This window comes from Cynocephalus volans, chromosome 2, assembly GCF_027409185.1.
Source record: "Cynocephalus volans isolate mCynVol1 chromosome 2, mCynVol1.pri, whole genome shotgun sequence".
Classification (NCBI taxonomy): Eukaryota; Metazoa; Chordata; class Mammalia; order Dermoptera; family Cynocephalidae; genus Cynocephalus; species Cynocephalus volans.
The window spans coordinates 202,854,725-202,873,791 of NC_084461.1; the positions used below are offsets into that span (position 1 = coordinate 202,854,725).

General features: G+C 44.0%; 1 protein-coding gene across 1 annotated transcript in view; it reads left to right on the forward strand.

The window, feature by feature from the left end:
• The first annotated feature begins 5,452 nt into the window (after positions 1 to 5,452).
• Positions 5,453 to 19,067, forward strand: part of ZNRF3 (zinc and ring finger 3) — a 141,745-nt gene continuing 128,130 nt past the window's right edge. The window contains exon 1 of the mRNA XM_063087155.1: positions 5,453 to 5,752. Within this exon, the coding sequence (XP_062943225.1) occupies positions 5,453 to 5,752 (300 nt within the window). The remainder of the gene's footprint in view (positions 5,753 to 19,067) is intronic.

Sequence of the window (19,067 nt, forward strand, 5' to 3'; positions counted from 1 at the left end):
GACTATTTCCAGGTCAATTAAATATTGCATCCTGAAGACAGGTGCCTCTTGTAGCCAAGGGTGCTGCCCACTGATACAACTTTTTCCTATATTCGAGAAGTACACTATTTACACTTCTCAGATCTTGAGGCTTCTTCCTCTTCCTCCACCTTAATAGCCTAGAAGTGATCATTTTACTACTTGTTGCAATCAATATCTACTCTGTCAGATTTCTCTTCTGTGTCTCCTAAGCCAAAAATGGCCTGTAGAAGTGTTTAGTCAGCCCCTCACAGCAATACAAATCTTTAAAATCTGTTACAAAGATATAACAAATCTGTATTTTTGCTTTTTTTTTTTAATTATTGGCTTTATTTTGTAAGAGATTCATGACGGTTATCTATTTCTTTTGATTTTTGCTTTTTTGAACAAATCAGATCTGTGACTCCTGGGCCCACATTCCCCATATAGCAACAATGTACCAGAGTGGGCCTCTGGACCGGCCATGAATTCTCCAGGCCATCACTTCCAAGGGTGTTCTCATTTGAAGCCCCATTGCCATTTACCATCTCCTTTGCCGGTTAGTTTTGCTTACACCTGGCCCATTTCACTCAGTCACATTCCCTACCTGGCCCCCGGAGCACTGTTTGAGTTTGTGACTCCTGGTTGGTGGCCACTGCAAATCAGGGACAGGTTGAAGCAAGGTTTAAACCACTGATGAATTGGGGCCTAGATTGGCCTTGTGCCTCAAGGCTCAAAGTAGATGTAGATTGATGGTGTACTTCAAAGGCAGAGGAGACACTTCTAAGACTTTAGAAAGAACTGCCGCTACTTGTCTGTGTAACAACTATTGTACCTTTCAAGAGAATTATATGATGTTTAAATACAATAAAAGAAAGTTTCCAGAAATAGATATAAATACCGTGGAAGAATGCTAGCGTGTCTTAAATCTGAATCACTTTAAAGAAGCAAGATGAGATTCAAAGTCTTAAAATTATTTTGTAAAATAGTTAATGTATACTTATATTTTATTGAAATCTTTTATTGAGTTCTTTATTTGTCCCATATGGTAATAAATGTCTGCAGAAGGAAGAAAGGAAGGAAGGATACTTGAATATAGGTGCTGGCTAACTCATTTTTTAAATTTAATTTTTATTTTTAAATAATTAGAAGAAGAATTTGCAAAAATACTACACAGAGGTCCTGTGTGCCCATTAACCAGCTCCCCCAATGGTGCTATCTTTCATAACTATAGGATAATCCTTTTTCATATTCCAGTGTCACACAGTAGGTGTCCAATAAAGTGCATTGAATGAATGTTTGCATATAGAAAACAAATGTTATCATCTGTTGCTTTAACAGGATACCCTCTTTTTCTTTATTTTATTTTATCTTATTACTTTTGAATAGATAATATATGCACAGGAAGCAAAATTCAATAGATAAGAAGAGTACACAGGGAAAGGTAGGTTTCCCTCTCTTCCCCACCTCCCAATTACCCAGATGCCTCTCCAGAGGTATTATTTATTTCTTATGTCTCCTTCATACATGGTTAATATTTGCAAACCTTTATGTATCTGTTGTCTCCTTGCCTACCCCTCTTCCACTGTAGCATACCATATGCACACCATTTTCACTTAGCAGTATATATTCGAGATCATTCCATGTAAGTTCATAGAGTTTCTCCATTGTTTTTAATAGCTATTTATTATGTATTCCATTATATATTAAATGGCTATACCATAATTTATTTAATTAATCCCCTATCGATGGGCACTTAGGTTGATTCCTGTCTTTTATTATTATAATAATATTGCAATAAATATCCAAGTCTGTTTTTATTTAGCACAGGTACAGTCTCTTTTGATACTAATGCATATCTTTATAGATTCAAAATCTCTGAACTTGCATATTTGGTCATATAAATAGAACTTTGATGGCAGAAAATGTCCTGAAGCTTTGTGTGGTTTCTGGCCTCAGCCAGTGAGATTTGCCAAAGGTTTGGCAGCTTTTAACTGATGCTGATACACCTGTTCTTGGTTATTTCCATCTGAACTGTGTCTGGTAAGTAGAGAAAGGAATAAGTTAAGTTACATCCAGGATGATCTACAAGGGATGTGCCATACCAGATAATGAATGTATATCAGTTCTTTTCACTTCTATCATTTGACCTACCTTGCTGATCCTGTCCTTGCCACTAGCTGATGGGTCTAATCTCTCGTTTGAAGTTATTTTCTCTCTCCCCTTACTGCCTACCAGATTTTGCTGAAACTTCATTACTCACTAAATATCTCCATTCCTAAACAGCTTTACATTGCTGAGAGATGAATCGTGTTACCTCTTTGTTGCTGGCCTATGTCTTATTAACTATATCTTTCTTTAAGCAGAGTTTTAAAAATCAAAATCGGTTTCTTTTCTGACCTTTTCTTTTCTTGTCTGGCTTTTCATTGCAGTTCTTGAGGGAAGAACTGTTGCTCTCTTTCACACTCAAAATTTATTTTGGTCCCATGAAGCCTAGTGCCCCTAAGCAGCTGTTAACAATCTGCCGCAAATGTCTACAAAATGGGAGGGATACACACTGATGAGCTTATCACTCATTCATTTAGTTATTAATTCATGCACCAAGTATTTTTTGAGTGCCCACTCTGGACCAGGCAGCCCTGGCCTAATCAGTGAACAAGGCAAAGATCCCTGACGTTAAAGAGCTTGTTTTCTTTTCTTCTCTCTTTTTTTTTTTTTTTTTTGCCTTTTTCGTGACCGGCACTCAGCCAGTGAGTGCACCGGCCATTCCTATATAGGATCCGAACCCGCGGCGGGAGCGTCGCTGCGCTCCCAGCACCGACTCTCCCGAGTGCGCCACAGGCTCGGCCCAAAGAGCTTGTTTTCTGGCATGTGTTTTTGTGGGGTGTGGAGGACAGACAAAAATAAATAAGCAAATTATTTAGGATCTTAGAAGGTGATAGGGCCGACCCTGTGGCTCACTCGGGAGAGTGCAGCGCTGGGAGGGCAGCTGCAGCGGCGCTGGAAGTGCCGAGGCCGCGGGTTCGGATCCTATATAGGGATGGCCGGTGCGCTCACTGGCTGAGCGCTGTGCGGACGACACCAAGCCAAAGGTTGTGATCCCCTTACTGGTCACACACACACACAAAAGAAGGTGATAAATGCCACAGGGGTGGGGGGAGGCAGGCCAAGGGTGGTTGGGAGTGGGGGGACAGGGGACACATTGCAAGTTAAATAGAGTAGTCAGGATAGGCCTTGATGAGGGTGTGAAGTTTGAGCTAAGACTTCAAAGAGCAGAGGATATCCTTACACAGTATTCTGTGTGTATGTGTATTTGTATAAAAATACCACTGAAGACTGAATTTTTTTTTACAGGTATATTGAAATATAATTCACATACCATAAAATTCACCCTTCAAAAGTGTACAATTTAGTGTTTTTTAGTATATTTACAGAGTTGTGAAACCATCACCATTATCTAATTCCAGAATATTTTGATCATCCCCAAAGGAAACTTATTAGCGGTCACTACCCATTTCTGCCTTCCCTCAGCCTGGCAACCACTAATCTACTTTTTCTGTCTATAGATTTGCCAATTCTGGGCATTTCATATAAATGGAATCATACAATAGGTGGCTTTTTGTGTATGGCTTTCATTTAGCAGCAAAATAGTTTCAAGGTTCATCCATGTTGTGGCATATATCGGTATTTCATTTCTATGAATACTATCCCATTGTATGGATATACCACATTTGTTTTTTCATCAGTTGATGATGACCTTGAATTTTAAATATTGCGAAGTGATATACGTGGGGACCATCCCCCTTAATTAAGGACTGGACTGTGCCATGTGTGAGTGAGGGGCATTGTCAGGACTAATGGTGCCCAGGTGCAGTCAGCACTGGTGAGGCTTGGTTTAGAAGAAACTAGAAAGCCACCCTCCCCAAAGCTCTGCTTTCTCAGGTGCCTCCCTCCTGAAGCAAGAAGCTCTGGGTGGTCCAAGTGTGGTAACACAGATTTGTGTATTTTTTTCAAGTTTATTTTATATTCCACATTTTGAAAATACTTTTTCTACTTTAAAATGTAACCTTGGTAAGTTGTTTACTCAAGAAAATTCTCAATGAGTTTTCTTTTCTTTCTTGTCTTTTTAATATTTGGGGTGTGGTAGCAAGTAGAAGCAAATCATCCTAACCAAATATTTGCAAATATCTTTAACAAAGCTATTCCGGCCGGGCGGGGAAGGAAGACTCCGCGGAGGAAGTGGGAATTGAATCTGGCTTTCGAAGGAGAGGTTCGATTCTCTGAGGACTAGATGAGGAAGGAAAAGCCATGTTCCAAAAAGAGGCAGGGAATTAAAAGTTTATCTTTTGGGTGACTGGGAACCCCTGGGCCCTTGAGCACATGTCTTAGGTATGCTAATTTGGTAGACATCAGTCTGTGCATAAAGGGTGATGGTGATAGATTCCTCTGGCCTTCTGCACATGGCACGACTCAAAGTTCCATAACTTCTCTTGAGGGTGGTGTTTGAATTACAGTCTCGCAGAAAGATGAATTCCATCAGAATCTAAAGGACTTCCTCAAGATTTCTCCCTGCTCATTCAGTTGAGAGTAACTAAGTGACACCAGTGCAGGAACCGGACACGTCCCAGCATAGCCGAGCTGCAAACTGCCCCTGACCGCCCGGGCCTTTCCCGTCGATCCTGGAGGCAGGAGTGGGGATGGAGGGCCCGGTACGGACGCCCAGCTACCCGGGAACTGTGGATGGAGGTAGGGAAGCCGGGAATGACGAGAACTCCCACGCCAGAATGGCCCTCACTCTTGCACCAGACAGGGACGCTGGTGGCCGTCAGGAAGGAAGTGCTTAACCCCAGAGCAGGTTGCGATCCCCACCCCCGCCGAACACCGGCAACCGCGAGGAGAAATGTCTGCCGCCGAGGTCTGAGAGCCGCAGAGGCGGAGCGCGGCCCAAGGGGCGGAGCAAGACGCGGGGGCGGAGCTATAACGAAAGGGCGGGGTAGAGACGGCCGGCGGAGGGCGGAGCGAGAACAATGGGGTGGAGCAAGACGGCGGGCGGAGGGCGGAGCGAAGACGATGGGGTGGGACGAGGGGGCGGGACGAATAGGAGGGGGCGGGGCGGGGCGGGGCGGGGCGTGTTCTGCTGTCTGGGCCCGCCTCCAACCGCAGGCGCGCCCGCCCCGCCTTCCCGCTCCCCAAGGCTGCGGCGGCGGCGGCTGAGCGCTGAGAGGGAGGGGAGAGCGGGTCACGACGCTGCCGGGGCGGGGATAACCCCTCACGTGGAGCAGATGAAAGGGCCGCGGCGCGACGGCTGGGGGAGCCGAGCGGAGCTTGCGACCCACAAAGCAGCCGCCGCTGCCGCCGCGATGGGGCTGTGAGGCGTCCGCCCGCGCTCGGTCCTCCGCCGGCCCGCGACTATGCCCGGCCGCGCCCGCCCTCCGCGCCCTCCCGCCGCAGGACCATGAGGCCGCGCTCGGGCGGGCGCCCAGGGGCCCCGGGCCGCCGCCGCCGCCGCCCCCGCCGCCGCCCCCGCGGCCCCCGCGGCCGCCGCCTGCCGCCACCGCCGCCCCTGCCGCTGCTGCTCGGGCTGCTGCTGGCGGCCGCGGGGCCCGGCGCGGCGCGGGCCAAGGAGACGGCGTTCGTGGAGGTGGTGCTGTTCGAGTCGAGCCCGAGCGGCGACTACACCACCTACACCACCGGCCTCACGGGCCGCTTCTCGCGGGCTGGGGCCACTCTCAGCGCCGAGGGCGAGATCGTGCAGGTAGCTGCCCGCCGCCCGGGTCCCGCGCCGCAGCCGCCACAAGATGGCTCCGGGGGCTGCGCCCGCCGACCCCGCCGCGGGCTGGCTGACTGGCGGGCGGGAGGGGCAGCGAGGAGGCCCGCGGCATCCCTCCCTGGCGGGCGGGCGGGCGGGACGCGGCCTCTGGGGCGCCGCAACTGGGGGCGAGCGCACGTGGGGGCTCACCCTCCTGTGGGTCCAGGGGGCGGGAGGGGACCCAGGGTTCGGCACTAACGCTGGGGCGGCCCCCTCGAGCTGGTTGGGCATTTCGGTCTGCCTCGGGTGGAATTCCCGGGAACTACCTGTTGAATGCAAACTTTGGAAAGACAAATGATGAAGGATGGGGTGGCTTGTTTCGGGTCACAGGCTGTGCTTTCCATCCATGCCTGTTCTTTTTGGAAGCAGCAAGGTTTGTCTGAGGGGCTGCACATCAGGTTCTTCCCTGGAACCTGCCGCTCGCCTCACCTGGGCGCTGACCCTCCTGCAGGGCTCTGAACAAGCAGCAGCAGGTAGGGGAGCAGGCGGGGCTGGCCGAGGAGTGGGGAGCGGGGATCGGGGATGCCCCGGAGTGGAGGTGGTAGGCAGCCCTCTCTGCGCCCTCAGATTACAGAGGGTGGGAGGGAGACCGCCTGCCCACCCCTCGGCCAAGGACTAATGCGGAGGACCTGCAGATCGGGAGACAGGGTAGCTCACTGACAGAGCCTCCGCCTTGCTCCAAATGAAAGAGGTCTGTATTTCAAAGGAAGTTGGCTAGAGAGAGCTTTAAGTTGTACCTGCTCTTTGGAGGAGGGACTCTCAGCTGAAGCCTCTGCGGTTGGTAAGTTGGGTTGATGCTTTGCCGCTTCCTTGGCTATGATTTTATCAACTTGTTAGTAGACAGCCAGCACCCTTATGGCGGTTAATATGCGCGCCTCAGATGAGGGCGGTTTGAAATGGTTGGCTTGTCTTTGAACCTTTTGGGGTGATAGGATGGCTGCAGGGCCTAAGCTTTGGGCCTTCTTCGCTTACTCTTGGATGAGTTATGAATGAAGAAAAGGGGACTGTATGGAAAGACTGCATAGCAGCCCAGAGTGTAGACGGCGTCTTTTTCTTCTTTTTCCCACTTCTGGTGCAGACTCAAAGCCCGGCGCGGATAGGACAGGGTGCTATGCGGCTTGGTCTTTAGAGGTGTGTCCTTACAAAGCTGGAGGAGGTACCTATGGCGCGCGATTCATCAGCAGCAATGCCTTACAGGGCTCTTAGCCCCATCTTAAACTTTTGCCGGATAAATAGAAAGGGAGAAACACATGTTGATTAGTTGATTGAGTCCTTTGACTGCATATGTTAAAAGCTTTTGGACTTAAAAAAAATAATGTTATAATTACAGTCGTTATAAGCTTTAGAGAGGATGCTCTGCTGAAGATTTCTAAACATTTCGATCGTAGCCTTTAAGAATAGTCTGAATCTTAAATCTTTCTCCTTGTGACTCCTTGTCCCTTTGAGCCTTTCTGTGTGTTCTCATAGCCTGATGGCTTTGGAAATGTTTGATTTACAGCCTTCCACAACAACAAAAAAAGAAAATGTTTTAACATGGCACTTCACCTTTTGAAGGAGACTTTTGAAGTTTCCTATTTTTATCTGCATTGTTTTAACTTGTACTTTCTCCATGGTAGTTTGGCTGATGAGCTATCCATTATGAGTAGTGCTATGCTTTGGAGATAATCTTGGGTTCACCATTTAATACAAAATTAGCAGTTTAAACACACCATTTGTAACTATTTTATCCTTGTGAGTGGAGAGATAATATGTGAGTTTGGCAGAAGGAATCTATTCCCTTTTGAAACTTTGAAGTCCATTAAGCTAGCCAAAAAAAAAAAGTCAACAATTGCTAAGTAAAGAAAAATGACTTAAATGGTATTTAATAAGTTTACCTGTTAAGCAATCACTAATAGGTGTCCTTAATTCCCTGATAGCTGCAGTAATGTTGGTGAGTTTATCTGACCTGTATGAATAATCATTTCTTAGTGTGCTCTATATCTTTAATAACTTTATTGTGGTGGCTGACTTGTTGACCTCTCTGTGTCCATGGACAGAGCCTTCTGTGGCTTTCAGGGCTGTGTGTGTACAAAGGCTGGCACGCTTTTATTAGTTCTGCGAATACTGTCTGATTGAAGGAATTGGTGTGGCCCCTGTCGGCCGGCCCTGAAAAAGCTTTTTTTGTAAGGAAAGCTGATGTTTAGGACTGCTGAGAGGGAAAATAACATTTTGAAAATGAGAAACAAAAAAATAGAAGAAACAAATCGGTGTTCAACTTCAGATTAATCATGTTTTCCAAGTTTGTTGAACTTCTCAAAACTTCATTTTATGTGTGATTTACTATTTAATGTTTCATGGTTTTCAGAGCAGAGTTCATTTTCCTATAGCTAAAGCTAGATAGTAGCACTGTAGCATTGCTTTTGTTATTTCCAGTGGGGATCTGTAGCAATATTGTTCATGGTTTAGGGTAGAAAAAACCTGTTTGGGCCGAGCCTGTGGCGCACTCGGGAGAGTGCAGCGCTGGGAGCGCAGCGATGCTCCCGCCGCGGGTTCGGATCCTATATAGGAATGGCCTGTGCACTCACTGGCTGAGTGCCGGTCACGAAAAAGACAAAAAAAAAAAAAAAAAAGAAAGAAAGAAAGAAAGAAAAGAAAAAACCTGTTTGGGAATCCCTCTCCTTTAAGAATTCTAAGATAAGAAATTAGTTTGTATTACTGATTTTTTTTACTCTCCCTATTATAAGCCAAAGAAAGTATGTGTGTGTATATATATGTTTATACAGTAGATACCTTATCATAGTCTGGTTTTTCCAGGTACTTCTAATTAGAGTACCTGTTCATTCATCTGCATGGGTTAGGGTAGGGGGAGGCCTGGTTAAGAAGTGTGTATGTGTGTCTGTGTCTGTCACTGTACTGTCGGAGAGAGAGAGATAGTAATTCAAACCTTGAGAATTAGTCATCAGGAATCTTGGTTCTCCTCTTGTGCATTTTAGGCTTAAATAACTATTCCAAGGTCATCAGTATAGTCTGTATGAAGAAAGTTTGCTTTTTTTTTTTTTTTAATATCTCCATCAGTGAAAGTTGTGGTGATACCAATGTGTGGGGATGAAATTCTATTAATTTTATTATCTTATTTATTCATGCAGTGTTAAAGCCCATTTGCTTGTAAGAGTGTCAGGCATATAGTTTGAGTGATGGGGGAATTAATTACACTTCTCCTGTAGTTCTGAAGTGTGGAACTTTAAAGCGTTCTTAGACATATTGATACATACTTCATCTTTGAACCGATTTGTTGCTATTAATGAGATCATTATCTGAAACTTTCAGACTTGTCTGTGCACCTCACATGGTTAGTGATATTAAATAAAGGCCTGATCAAACACTGGCTAGTGGTATGTGGATTGGTTAAACAAAGAAAATTTGCATTTGCTAGAGGTGAAAGATTGTTTTAAAGTAGAAATAAATTTTTTTTTACCCCATGAAGTCAAATATTTAGAAATGCTTGAGAAATTCATTTGTAGAAGGACCCTGAATGGTAGGTTCTGTGTAACTTTAAAACCAGCCTTTCTGGATCCTGAATTAAGTGTTGAGTGGACTTGAAAACAGAGGAAAGCTGAGAACATTTAAGAACCAAGTCAGGTCCTTTAGCTATTAGTGGTGGGAGGAGAGCTCCGTGGTGGGTTAAAAAGGCTGATCAAGGTCTTTAAATATCCAGTGTTGACTAAAGGTATAACAGGGAATAATTTTAGGAAACTAATTGTTCTGCTTTGTTTCCCTGTCAATGTGTTTCTGCAGTTTAGCATTTGATCAAACATGTTCTTTTCACCTCCATTTTAAGTTAACTTAACAGGCCTGCCTCTAACACTTGACTTGGCCTAATAGAACAATTGCATGCTGACAGCTGACCTGGATTTACACAGAAGGGGATTGATTGCTGACTGTCAGGTGGGCCTTCATAGGTTAAAACCAAGCATTTGATTTGGGGGAACAATTAGAGCTGTGTTTTGTGACCTTATCAATTCTTAGGGGCTCTTCTATTCTGTCTTGTTCCCTGAGATTTCATGGGAGCTACTAGTACAGTTCTGAAAAGGGATGAAGATGGGAGTGGGAGATAAGTGTGGAGGCTGCAGTCTAAAGGGAAGGTAGTGGTGGCTTCCATATTTGAGCGTTTATTGTGTACAGGGCACTGTGCCAACCACATCACATGTTTGCTTATTTCATCCTTACATTAACACAGAATTAGCAACTGTTGTTAACCCATTTTACAGAGGAGAAAGCTAAGGCTGAGAGAGGCAACTTGACTTTTCTAACCTCACACAGCTAGCAAATGATAAAGCCTAGATTGAAACCCAGATCTGTATGGCCCCCGTGTTCTTGATTTTGCCAAATAAGTAGAACTTGGCTGGTTGGGATATTGATGTTAATTCAAGTCTATGTTTTAAACATCTAATATAGGGGTTCTTAACCCGAAGGTCACAGATTTCCAGCGATGGCCCACAGATCCCTGAGATTATACACACATTCTTATGTATTGTTACTTTTGTTTTCCTGAGAAGACTTACAACTTTGTCTCTTGGAGGGTTCAGTGCCCCAAAGAAGGAAAAGAGAAGCTCTAATCTAGTACCAGTCATTGAATAGTCCATTACTAAGAATTTGAGTGGAGTGATGTGGGGCTCAGGCTGGCAGGAGTTCTGGGAAGAAGTCTACAGGTTAGCATGTTTCCTTTGAGTGTATTCATTTAGTAAATGTTTACCAAAACCCTATTCTGTACACTGTATTGCTGTTGTACTGTGGAATTCACCGTCTCTCATGGAGACAGACTGCACAGATAAATGATGATCCTTCCCAACTGGGTTTCCCCACAGAATTGAGCCCTTAGGCCCTAAAGCATCCATTATCTATAATGAATTAACTTCTCTCCTGTCCATTTATCTTGTACTATTTATGTATCATCCTTGGAAGAAATGAGAAAATAGTAACTCAAAGAAATTTCTGCATTTAGATGAGGCGCAGGAAGGTGATGATCTGAATACAGGATGTGGGAAAGCAGGGAGTAAACGTGTTCCTTTCCACCATTCATTGAAAAATGAAACAGATGCTGGTCTTGAAATGCTTTAAGAGCAGCTCCTCACACCTTCCCTTGTGGACCTGGACCCCATGGGGCAGGTCTGTTTGTTTCTGCTCATCTCTCAATTCACCCCTGGGTTCCCAGTGCTTGTTACTTATCAGGCACTTGGTATTTATTGAATGAATGATTTAGAGTGGACATCAGGCAGGTAATGGGTTTTATAGGCTTGGGTTAATTGATGAGAACAATTTCATATGGCCTGGCTAATCAATTCTGGGATTATCTTTCCTTTTTGGTTGTTATTTCCAGGAACTTGCTTGGTTAGATGGAAAGGTTCTCTCTGAACATTTGGTTCCAGTAGACCCGCTGGTATAGTACCAGGTTGTATGAGAGTGGTCTTTGTGGTGTGTGTGAATTCCGGGGTAGGGTACCTGGCACTGTAAGTCTGAAGATGTTCTTTTCCTGGTAAAACACTGAATTTTGAGAAGGCCCTAATGTGGATAGCTGTTATGAACGGAAAGACACTAGAATCCCTAGTGTCCATGGGAATAACTGTAAAGGCATGGTATTTAGTATTGTCATTAACCTGAATTTATGCCATGTGAAAAACTTGGCTTGTTGATGGTGTTTTCCAAGTCTGGAGAATGTGGATTTGTAGTTTGTGACAAAATGATGTTTAAATCAATCTTCATAATCAAAAGAACTAGATTCAGTCCTTAATGTGTTAGACAAGGAGACCAGAGTCCAGAGAAGTAAAGTGCCTTGCCTAGGGCCACATGGTGATGTAGAGATAGATGATTGAAGATTAATGTTTGGATTCCCTGACTGCCAGGCTTGGAGCCTTTCTGTTATCCCTGGCTGCACCTTGGGAGAGTGTACCAGGGAAGAGCAGATGCAGAAGTGTGCTTTATGATCAGGTGTATAATTGAGGAAAGCCAGGCATTCTTAAATTGTATATTGGGTTTTAAGTGATTGCTTTTCTCCTCTAATTAATTTAGGTTTTGAGTCTCTCCGTCTTTGTCGGAACTTTTAAAAATAGCTGCTAATGATCAATTGTTTAATGTGTGCCAGGCACTGGGCACAGAGCTTTGCACACATTTAATGGACAAAGTAAATGGCATGTGTCAGGTATTCAGGTGAGAAAGCCAAGTACAGAGAGGTAAAGTCACTTGTTGAAGTCATTGATCAAGTTGGTAGCTGAACTGAGATTCATACTCTGGTCTGTCTGATTCTAAGCCATTTCTGTTTTCAGAAGACTGCTTCACTGGTACTTTCTTGTGGTGAGGTTATGTGAACTAATAATGGTGGAATTTGGAGATCAGTTTAAGTTCAGAATGATTGACCAAGAAATGAGTCTATACCTTCAGCTGAGAAAACTCTCTACCCTCACAGAGATTTATTTCCTTCTTACCTTTTCTTCTTTCTTTCTTCTTTTCTTATTCACAGAAAGCTCACTCTAACTTGTTTTTTCCACAGAGAGCCAATCTGCCAAGTTTGGGGAAAGGAACCAAAGATTTGAAGTATACAACTGTCACTCAACTGGCTATTGAGAAAGCTGGAATAGCTGTAGTGTTCTGGCACTTAAAGGGATTTCTGGTGTGGGAAACACCTCCTTCCTGTGGCTGACTTTTAGAGCCATCTGTGAGTCTGTATAGTTTTCTCCAGAGAAGTCATGTCCCATGTTCGTTGTCTTTTTTTGCTGCTCTGTCCCTGTTTGATGAAAAGATTGTAACAACCCAAAGCTGCGGATTCTCCTTGCTCATTCCATCGTCTTGGCTGTTACCGTGGGTGCCACATTGCTCAGTCGGCAGACATTCAGTGGTGCCTTCTGTTCACCAGATCCTGCCTGGGGTGAGGCAGTGAACACAGATGACTAAGACTCAGTTCCCTGCCTGTAGGCAGCTGAGTGTGGGGGCCAGACAGCAAACTAACCATTACCTTACAGTGGGACATGTCCTATCTGGTGGGACATAGCCTGTAGGATACTGGGGAACACCTGGGAGAGGGAACCTGGCCCTGGTGCTAAGTTTAGGCCTGGGCAACCCATTGTATGTTGCAACACAGTACATGGATGGCCTTTTCTGACTCATTTTTACCTACCTTTGAGGTTAAAGCTGATAACTCCTTTGTGGAGGCATGGCTTTATACCTGTCAAACAGAATAGGAAGGCAGTAGAGAGTAGAGGTTCTTTGTTCCATTTGTAGCTTGAATGCGATGTTTTAAAATCTGACTTTTAGTGGCTCTGTTGACTCATGATAGTGTGAAAAGAGTAAGGTCAGCTGGCCCATTGTGGTTCAAACCAGGGCATTTTATTTTTATTACTTTCAAGATGTGTTAAAAGACTTGGTATTTATCTCCTTCTCTCCCCAGCAGCCGGTGTGATATGGTTGTTGAGAAACTTCATATGTATGTAGAGTTGATTTGGTGAAAACAAACTTCGATGATCCTAGCATTTTGATGTGAAAATGTATGTTGGAGTGGGAACTTCTGGCCTCCTTGGGCAGAAGCTGCTGCATTTTTAAAATCAAAGAGTGGGGGTGGTGCTCGGGTGTGTGTAAGGTCTCATCCAGTGCCACAAGAATTTGATTGAAACTTGATTTTCTACTTGAACTTGAGTTAATTTGAGTATGCTAATTTGTCAGCAGACATTTATGGAATTCCTACTGTAGATATAGCCTAGAGAAGAAACTTAACTTTTATGCACCCATGATATAGTTTGTGCTTTACAGATGTCATCTCTCTGATTTCTCCCATACAAATTTGGGCAGTTGAATTAGCCCCACTTTACAAGGGAAACTGAGGCTGAGAGTTTAAGTAAGCATCTTGAGGCCACAGAGATGGAATTGAACTTGGGTCACCTGAAGCCCAAGCTCACTGTTCTACTTGGCTAAGGACTCAGGTGTGTTTTGGTGAAATTTAGGCAAAAATGTTAGAATAAATTCATTTTACATTACCTATAGTCAGGGGCAAAACTTTTCTTTTAAAAAAATCTGTAACATTTTAAAATTATAAACATAATACATGTTGGTTATAGAGTACTTGGAGAATACAGAAAAGTATGAAAAAGAAAATTCCAGTACCTACAGATAACTGTTAATCTTTTGTGTTTTGGAATATCTTTCCTTATTTTTTTCCCCATAAGCTTACAGGGATTTTAAAGAAAATTAGAAAAAAGCACTATATAGTGTGTATAACTCTTTGTCTACCTTTAGCATTTTCCTGTTACTAAATACTCTCAAGCATTTTAGTGACTGTATAACATGTTCTCATTTTCTTTTATTGTAAGTGATACTGTGAGGAATGTCCTTTCTATATCTCTTAATTATTTTCATGGCATTTCTAGAATTAGTATCACTGGGTTAAGTGGTGTAAACATTTTTAAGGCTTTTGCTATGTATTGTCACATTGTCTATAGAAGGGTGGTTCTGGTTTACTCACTCCTCTACCAGGTTCCTACACACCCCTGCTCAGAATAGGTAGTTTTTGCTTCTTTAAAAAAAAAAAATTCAAAAAAGTGAAAGTCTTTGAATTCCTATCATTTAGTCAGAAGTGAAATACTGGCTTTTTTTCTCTGCCACAAGGATCTGAGTTATGACTAATGTCTGTATCAAAGGGAAGGTACCTGGCATTGTACTTGAGTACCTCTCTTGTAGGTGTATCAGAGCATGATTCAGGAGCAGCAGGTTGCCCTGGTGTCTGTCTGGCCAGGGATATGGCAGCTGTCCAGGCAGATGTCTTGGAGGCCTAGAAGAGACCTCACAGTAGGGACCACTGTGCTGTTGGCATACCCCTGGCAGCAGATTGTTGCCCAGGAGGGTGCTGCTGCATTTGCTGTTTTCTGCCCTGCCTCTTTCCCATAGAGCAGACTCTCTGCTTAGGAACAGGCTGGGCTCAGAAAGGCTGAATGAATCTGTACTTGCATTGAGAGCGACACTGTCAGTTGATGGAAGGTAGAGATACAAGTAGAACCAGGCACCGGATTATCAGGGGTGCATCTAAGCAGCAGGCCTGTTGGCTGAAAACAGCGTCCATGTATTTTGTTCGATTCTTGTTAAAAATCTAGAAGTTTTACATAAAAGTTGGCTTTTCTTGAAAAATTAAAAGATCTGGTAACACTGGGTTTATTCCCACATAGCAACAGCCTCCCATAGTAGAGTGGCAGTTGTCCCCTTCAGATGGGGCATGGGCCCTCCAGATCACAAGTCCCTATTGCATTGTCCGGCTTACTTCTCTCACTGGCAATTACATTTACCTATGCCTGTCCTCTGTAGGAAATGGAGTTTGCCATTCTTTCTATCTCTGAAAATTCTGAAGCTGAAGGCTTTTAAGTTGCACTTGGCAAATCTCTTCTCTCTCCTTCCTCAACCATCCTGCGTGTTAGATGTCCATCAGTGGACCCCATGGGCCTCAAGTTATGTTGCTGGTGATGGCTGAAGTGGCCACGATGTGACCAGAGTGCTCCTTTTACTTTGATGTTAGTGCTTCCATTTTTCTCTTGGACTTCTTGAAGGCTGAAGTCTGGAGCCATTTGGTTTGTGCCATCATAAAAATCTTTGTTTGCCCCTTCTCTTTTTTTGCTCCTTTGTTTCTCTTAATTCCAAGAGTTACTGTTTGAGCTGAAGGGCACCTTGAAAATGCTGTGGCTCAGCTCTCCCTTGACAGTGAGGGAACTGTGTGGGCAAGAGCTTGTGGCCTTTGATCATAAGAGGAGCTGGGACTGGAACTTGGGACTTGGAGCTCCCTGGTGGTGGCCTTTCTAGAATGGTACTCCACTCTGGTTGAGTTCCAGAAAATCTTCCATGTGCCTGGTGCTTTAAGGTCATTGGTGTACTTGCACTTGCATTGTCTTAGTTCATCCTCTTATCTGGGAGCACCTTTCCTGGATTCTGCCCCAGAAGGCTGTCTGCTATTGAGGTGTTCGTGGTTGCTAAGGCTTGACCCACATTTGACATAGAATGCTTTTCTTTGTACCTAATTGAATACTTTTCCTTAAATGCGTTTGACATTGTGTGTTTAGCACCTTTATACAATTTTGGAATATCACTGGGTACCCAGAGCTTGACATCTTTTCAGTCAGTCTTGGAGTAGGCAGTGAGCAGACAGCTAATGACATATAAAGAATGTTGCAAGCTTGACTTGCAAAGCTATTTCAAAATTTAAATCAGGGTAGCTTGTGGCTGAATCAAAAGGAAATGGTGGTGTCCTCAGGATGATGCTTGACTTGATTTGCCTCTTGCTGACCTTACCTCTTCATGCCCCAAACTGCCCAAGTCATCTCCCTGTCCCAGATTCTTTCTTCCAATTAATTCTTTCCCTCCCCACGAGATTCTTCTTTCTAAAGTAACCTCTGATCATGTCAGTCTCTTGATCAAAACCTTTCGTGGCATCCCATTGTTTATTACTGAGCTAAGTAAAGAGGTGTCCTGGCTGGCTCTTGAGTCTCTCTCATTGTTGCCTCTGGGACGTCATGGGCCTGAGTGTTCTTGCCCTTGTCCCCTGAATGGGTCTCAGGCTTTCCTCCCTCTGTGCCTTTCATTTCAGATTGCCCATCTGCTGGAATACATTTCTGCACTTGCACATTCCTGACACACGTCCTTACCTTCTACTCTCTTTCTTCTTTCCCAATTCTCCCACCGCAGTCAAACTTCCAGTCCTTCCCATCAAGCTTTTCCTAGCTCCACCAGTGTGTTTCTTTGAACCAGAACATTCCATTCCCCTATTGCCTTACATGTGAAACTCTCAAATATTCACTGAACTGAAATTCTTCTTCTAGATCATAATACTTTGGGTTAGCATAGTGAGGGGGATGTCAGTGTGGCCAGAAAAAGACTTGGCTTTTTGAGGGAGAACTTTCTATGATTGTAGCAACTATTCACAAGCAGTTTTCAGACATGGGTGTGTCCTATGGCTATTCCAAATAGTTGGGATACTCCAGACTCAAAATAATTTCACCTTACCTGTGCTCTCCAGGAAGTCTGGGCAAAGGAGGTGGGATGAGAAGATGACATCCTCTAACTCCTGGCTGGAGAAGAGAACATCACAGCTTGACTGTAGATGTTTAAGGATGTATTTTATTTAAATATGTATAATAGTTTGGTGTCACTTAAAAAACTGGAACTTTTAAGGAAACAGCAAAAGTTATATGTAGCTCCCGAATGACCCTTTAGAAACAACCGTATGTGAGTCCTTACTGAAATTTGAACCATATTGCTTCTTCAAATTCTTTTTTCCTCTTAGGAAGCTCTGGCATGGGCCCTGATCCTTGAATGTAAATGCTGGGTAGGAAGCAGAGTTTTAAAGAACTGTAGTAGTATTTCTAAAGGGGCCAACAGGCTATGTGTGAAAGAGTTTTAAATTTCAGTTTAGTAAACATTTGATTTTCTACTCTATGGGGCCTACTGTAAGCATTTGAAAAACTATTAAATTATTGCTTAGTTCTGTACATGTCGTGATGATGGATTTTTTTGTTGTTACTGTTGCAGTTTTTGTGGGATAGTGGCAATCGCATGGGCATTGAGACCTTCAGGAATAATCCACAATCTGTCTATGATGTGTTGTATTTCACTTGTACTAGAGGGTTTTCATGGCTGCCTTTTCATGGCATTTCCACTCCAGAAATGTTCCAGTGTCCGTCAGTGAATGTCACCCTTATCCTAGGAATTAAACAGATAATATGTAGTTTTGAAGTTTTGGTGTTATTAAGTTTAAATCTCTAGGACACACATAAACTCCCTTGTGGTATTAAATGTGCCGTGTGGGTGATTTTGAGTTCCAGTGGCAGTAGTAATTTTTGCATTTCCTGATTCTTGTGTTTAAATTTGCAGTCTCAACATTGCATCACTGTAAGTTTTCACATTTAATGAATATTTATGTTGAGCTGAGTTCTATACGAATGCAGTGGTTTTTGACTTGATTATAGCTTGCTGTGTACTGTGGCCAGGAGTGCCCTACAGACAACAGAGTTGGCACACGTCTTGGCATGCCAAGCCCCTGGCGGATGTGGTTAGGGACCACGGTGACTGGTGCTTTAGTTGTCATGCCAACCTTGTTTTTGGAAGAGGGAGGCTCTAAAACAGCAATGAGATGGGGGCAGAATAGTTTTGAATATTCTAAGTAAAATTATTCCCTTATATGTTCCCTGCAAGAGGATGCTATAGAAAACCCTAGAATCCTGACCATGTGCTCGGATAACAGTAATTTTCTTAATTTTTCTTCTTAATTTACTTTTGCAAGGCTGTTTTAATTGTCCTCTTGCAAACTTGTAGACGTTATATGGTGGGCCTTTCATGTGCGAAGGTCTTCCCTGCTTGCTGGAGGGTAAATAGGGAGTCTTCTGTCTCTTCATATTACAACCTTCCTCCTCCCAACCCCTGCCAACCTCCTTTGCCCTCTGGTAACTCTAACCTAGTGATGGCTGATTGGGGGAGGGAGAAGGAAAAGAAAAACATGAGGAAGGATGGATGGGGTACCCCCCCACCCGAGCTCTTTATCTTTATTCCTCTTTCCCCCCTAGCCCAAGAAGACCTTTCCTTGCCTCTCCTTATTCTTTTATATCAGCAAAGACCATGGTTGAAGGTGCCATCACCCCTAAGTGGGATCTTAGGCTGCCCTGCTCTCAGGCTCGCTGGGATGAGAGGAGGAACCTGTCCCTGGCATCCTACACTAGAATGCCATTTACTCCTTTGCAAATGATGTCTGTGTGATTAATTCTATGGTGCTTGGTACTGTGCATTGAATGTCCAGAAGGGACTTTATCAGGCCTAGTAAGCCAGATGCCCAGAATGGCACAGCAGGATGGGATTTGCAGGTGTCATCCATTGTTCTAGTGTGTCTTTCAGGAAGATACCTGGGCCACCGGAGGCTTCCACCTGTCCCAGGTTCAGTGCTCAGGCAGTCTGGTGTTGTGGAAGGCTTGTCCTCCAGCCTCGTCACACACGTAATCAAACCCCCTACCCCTTTGAATGGAAACTTACTATTTCAGAAGAAGGAGGCTGAGCCCAAATTTAATCTTTGCTTGCTGACTTGGAGTCAAATCTGACACTCTCAATTAGATTGTAACCTCTACCAGGACAGGGCTGGTGTCTCAATCTTTTAACATTTTGCTACTACAACCCAAAGGGTCTCTTTGGGGAATTAGGAAAAGCTGTCCCTTAAAATATCTGAAATTTTCTGTTTGCCTTTGATTCGTCATAATGTGGATCTAGTATGAGCACA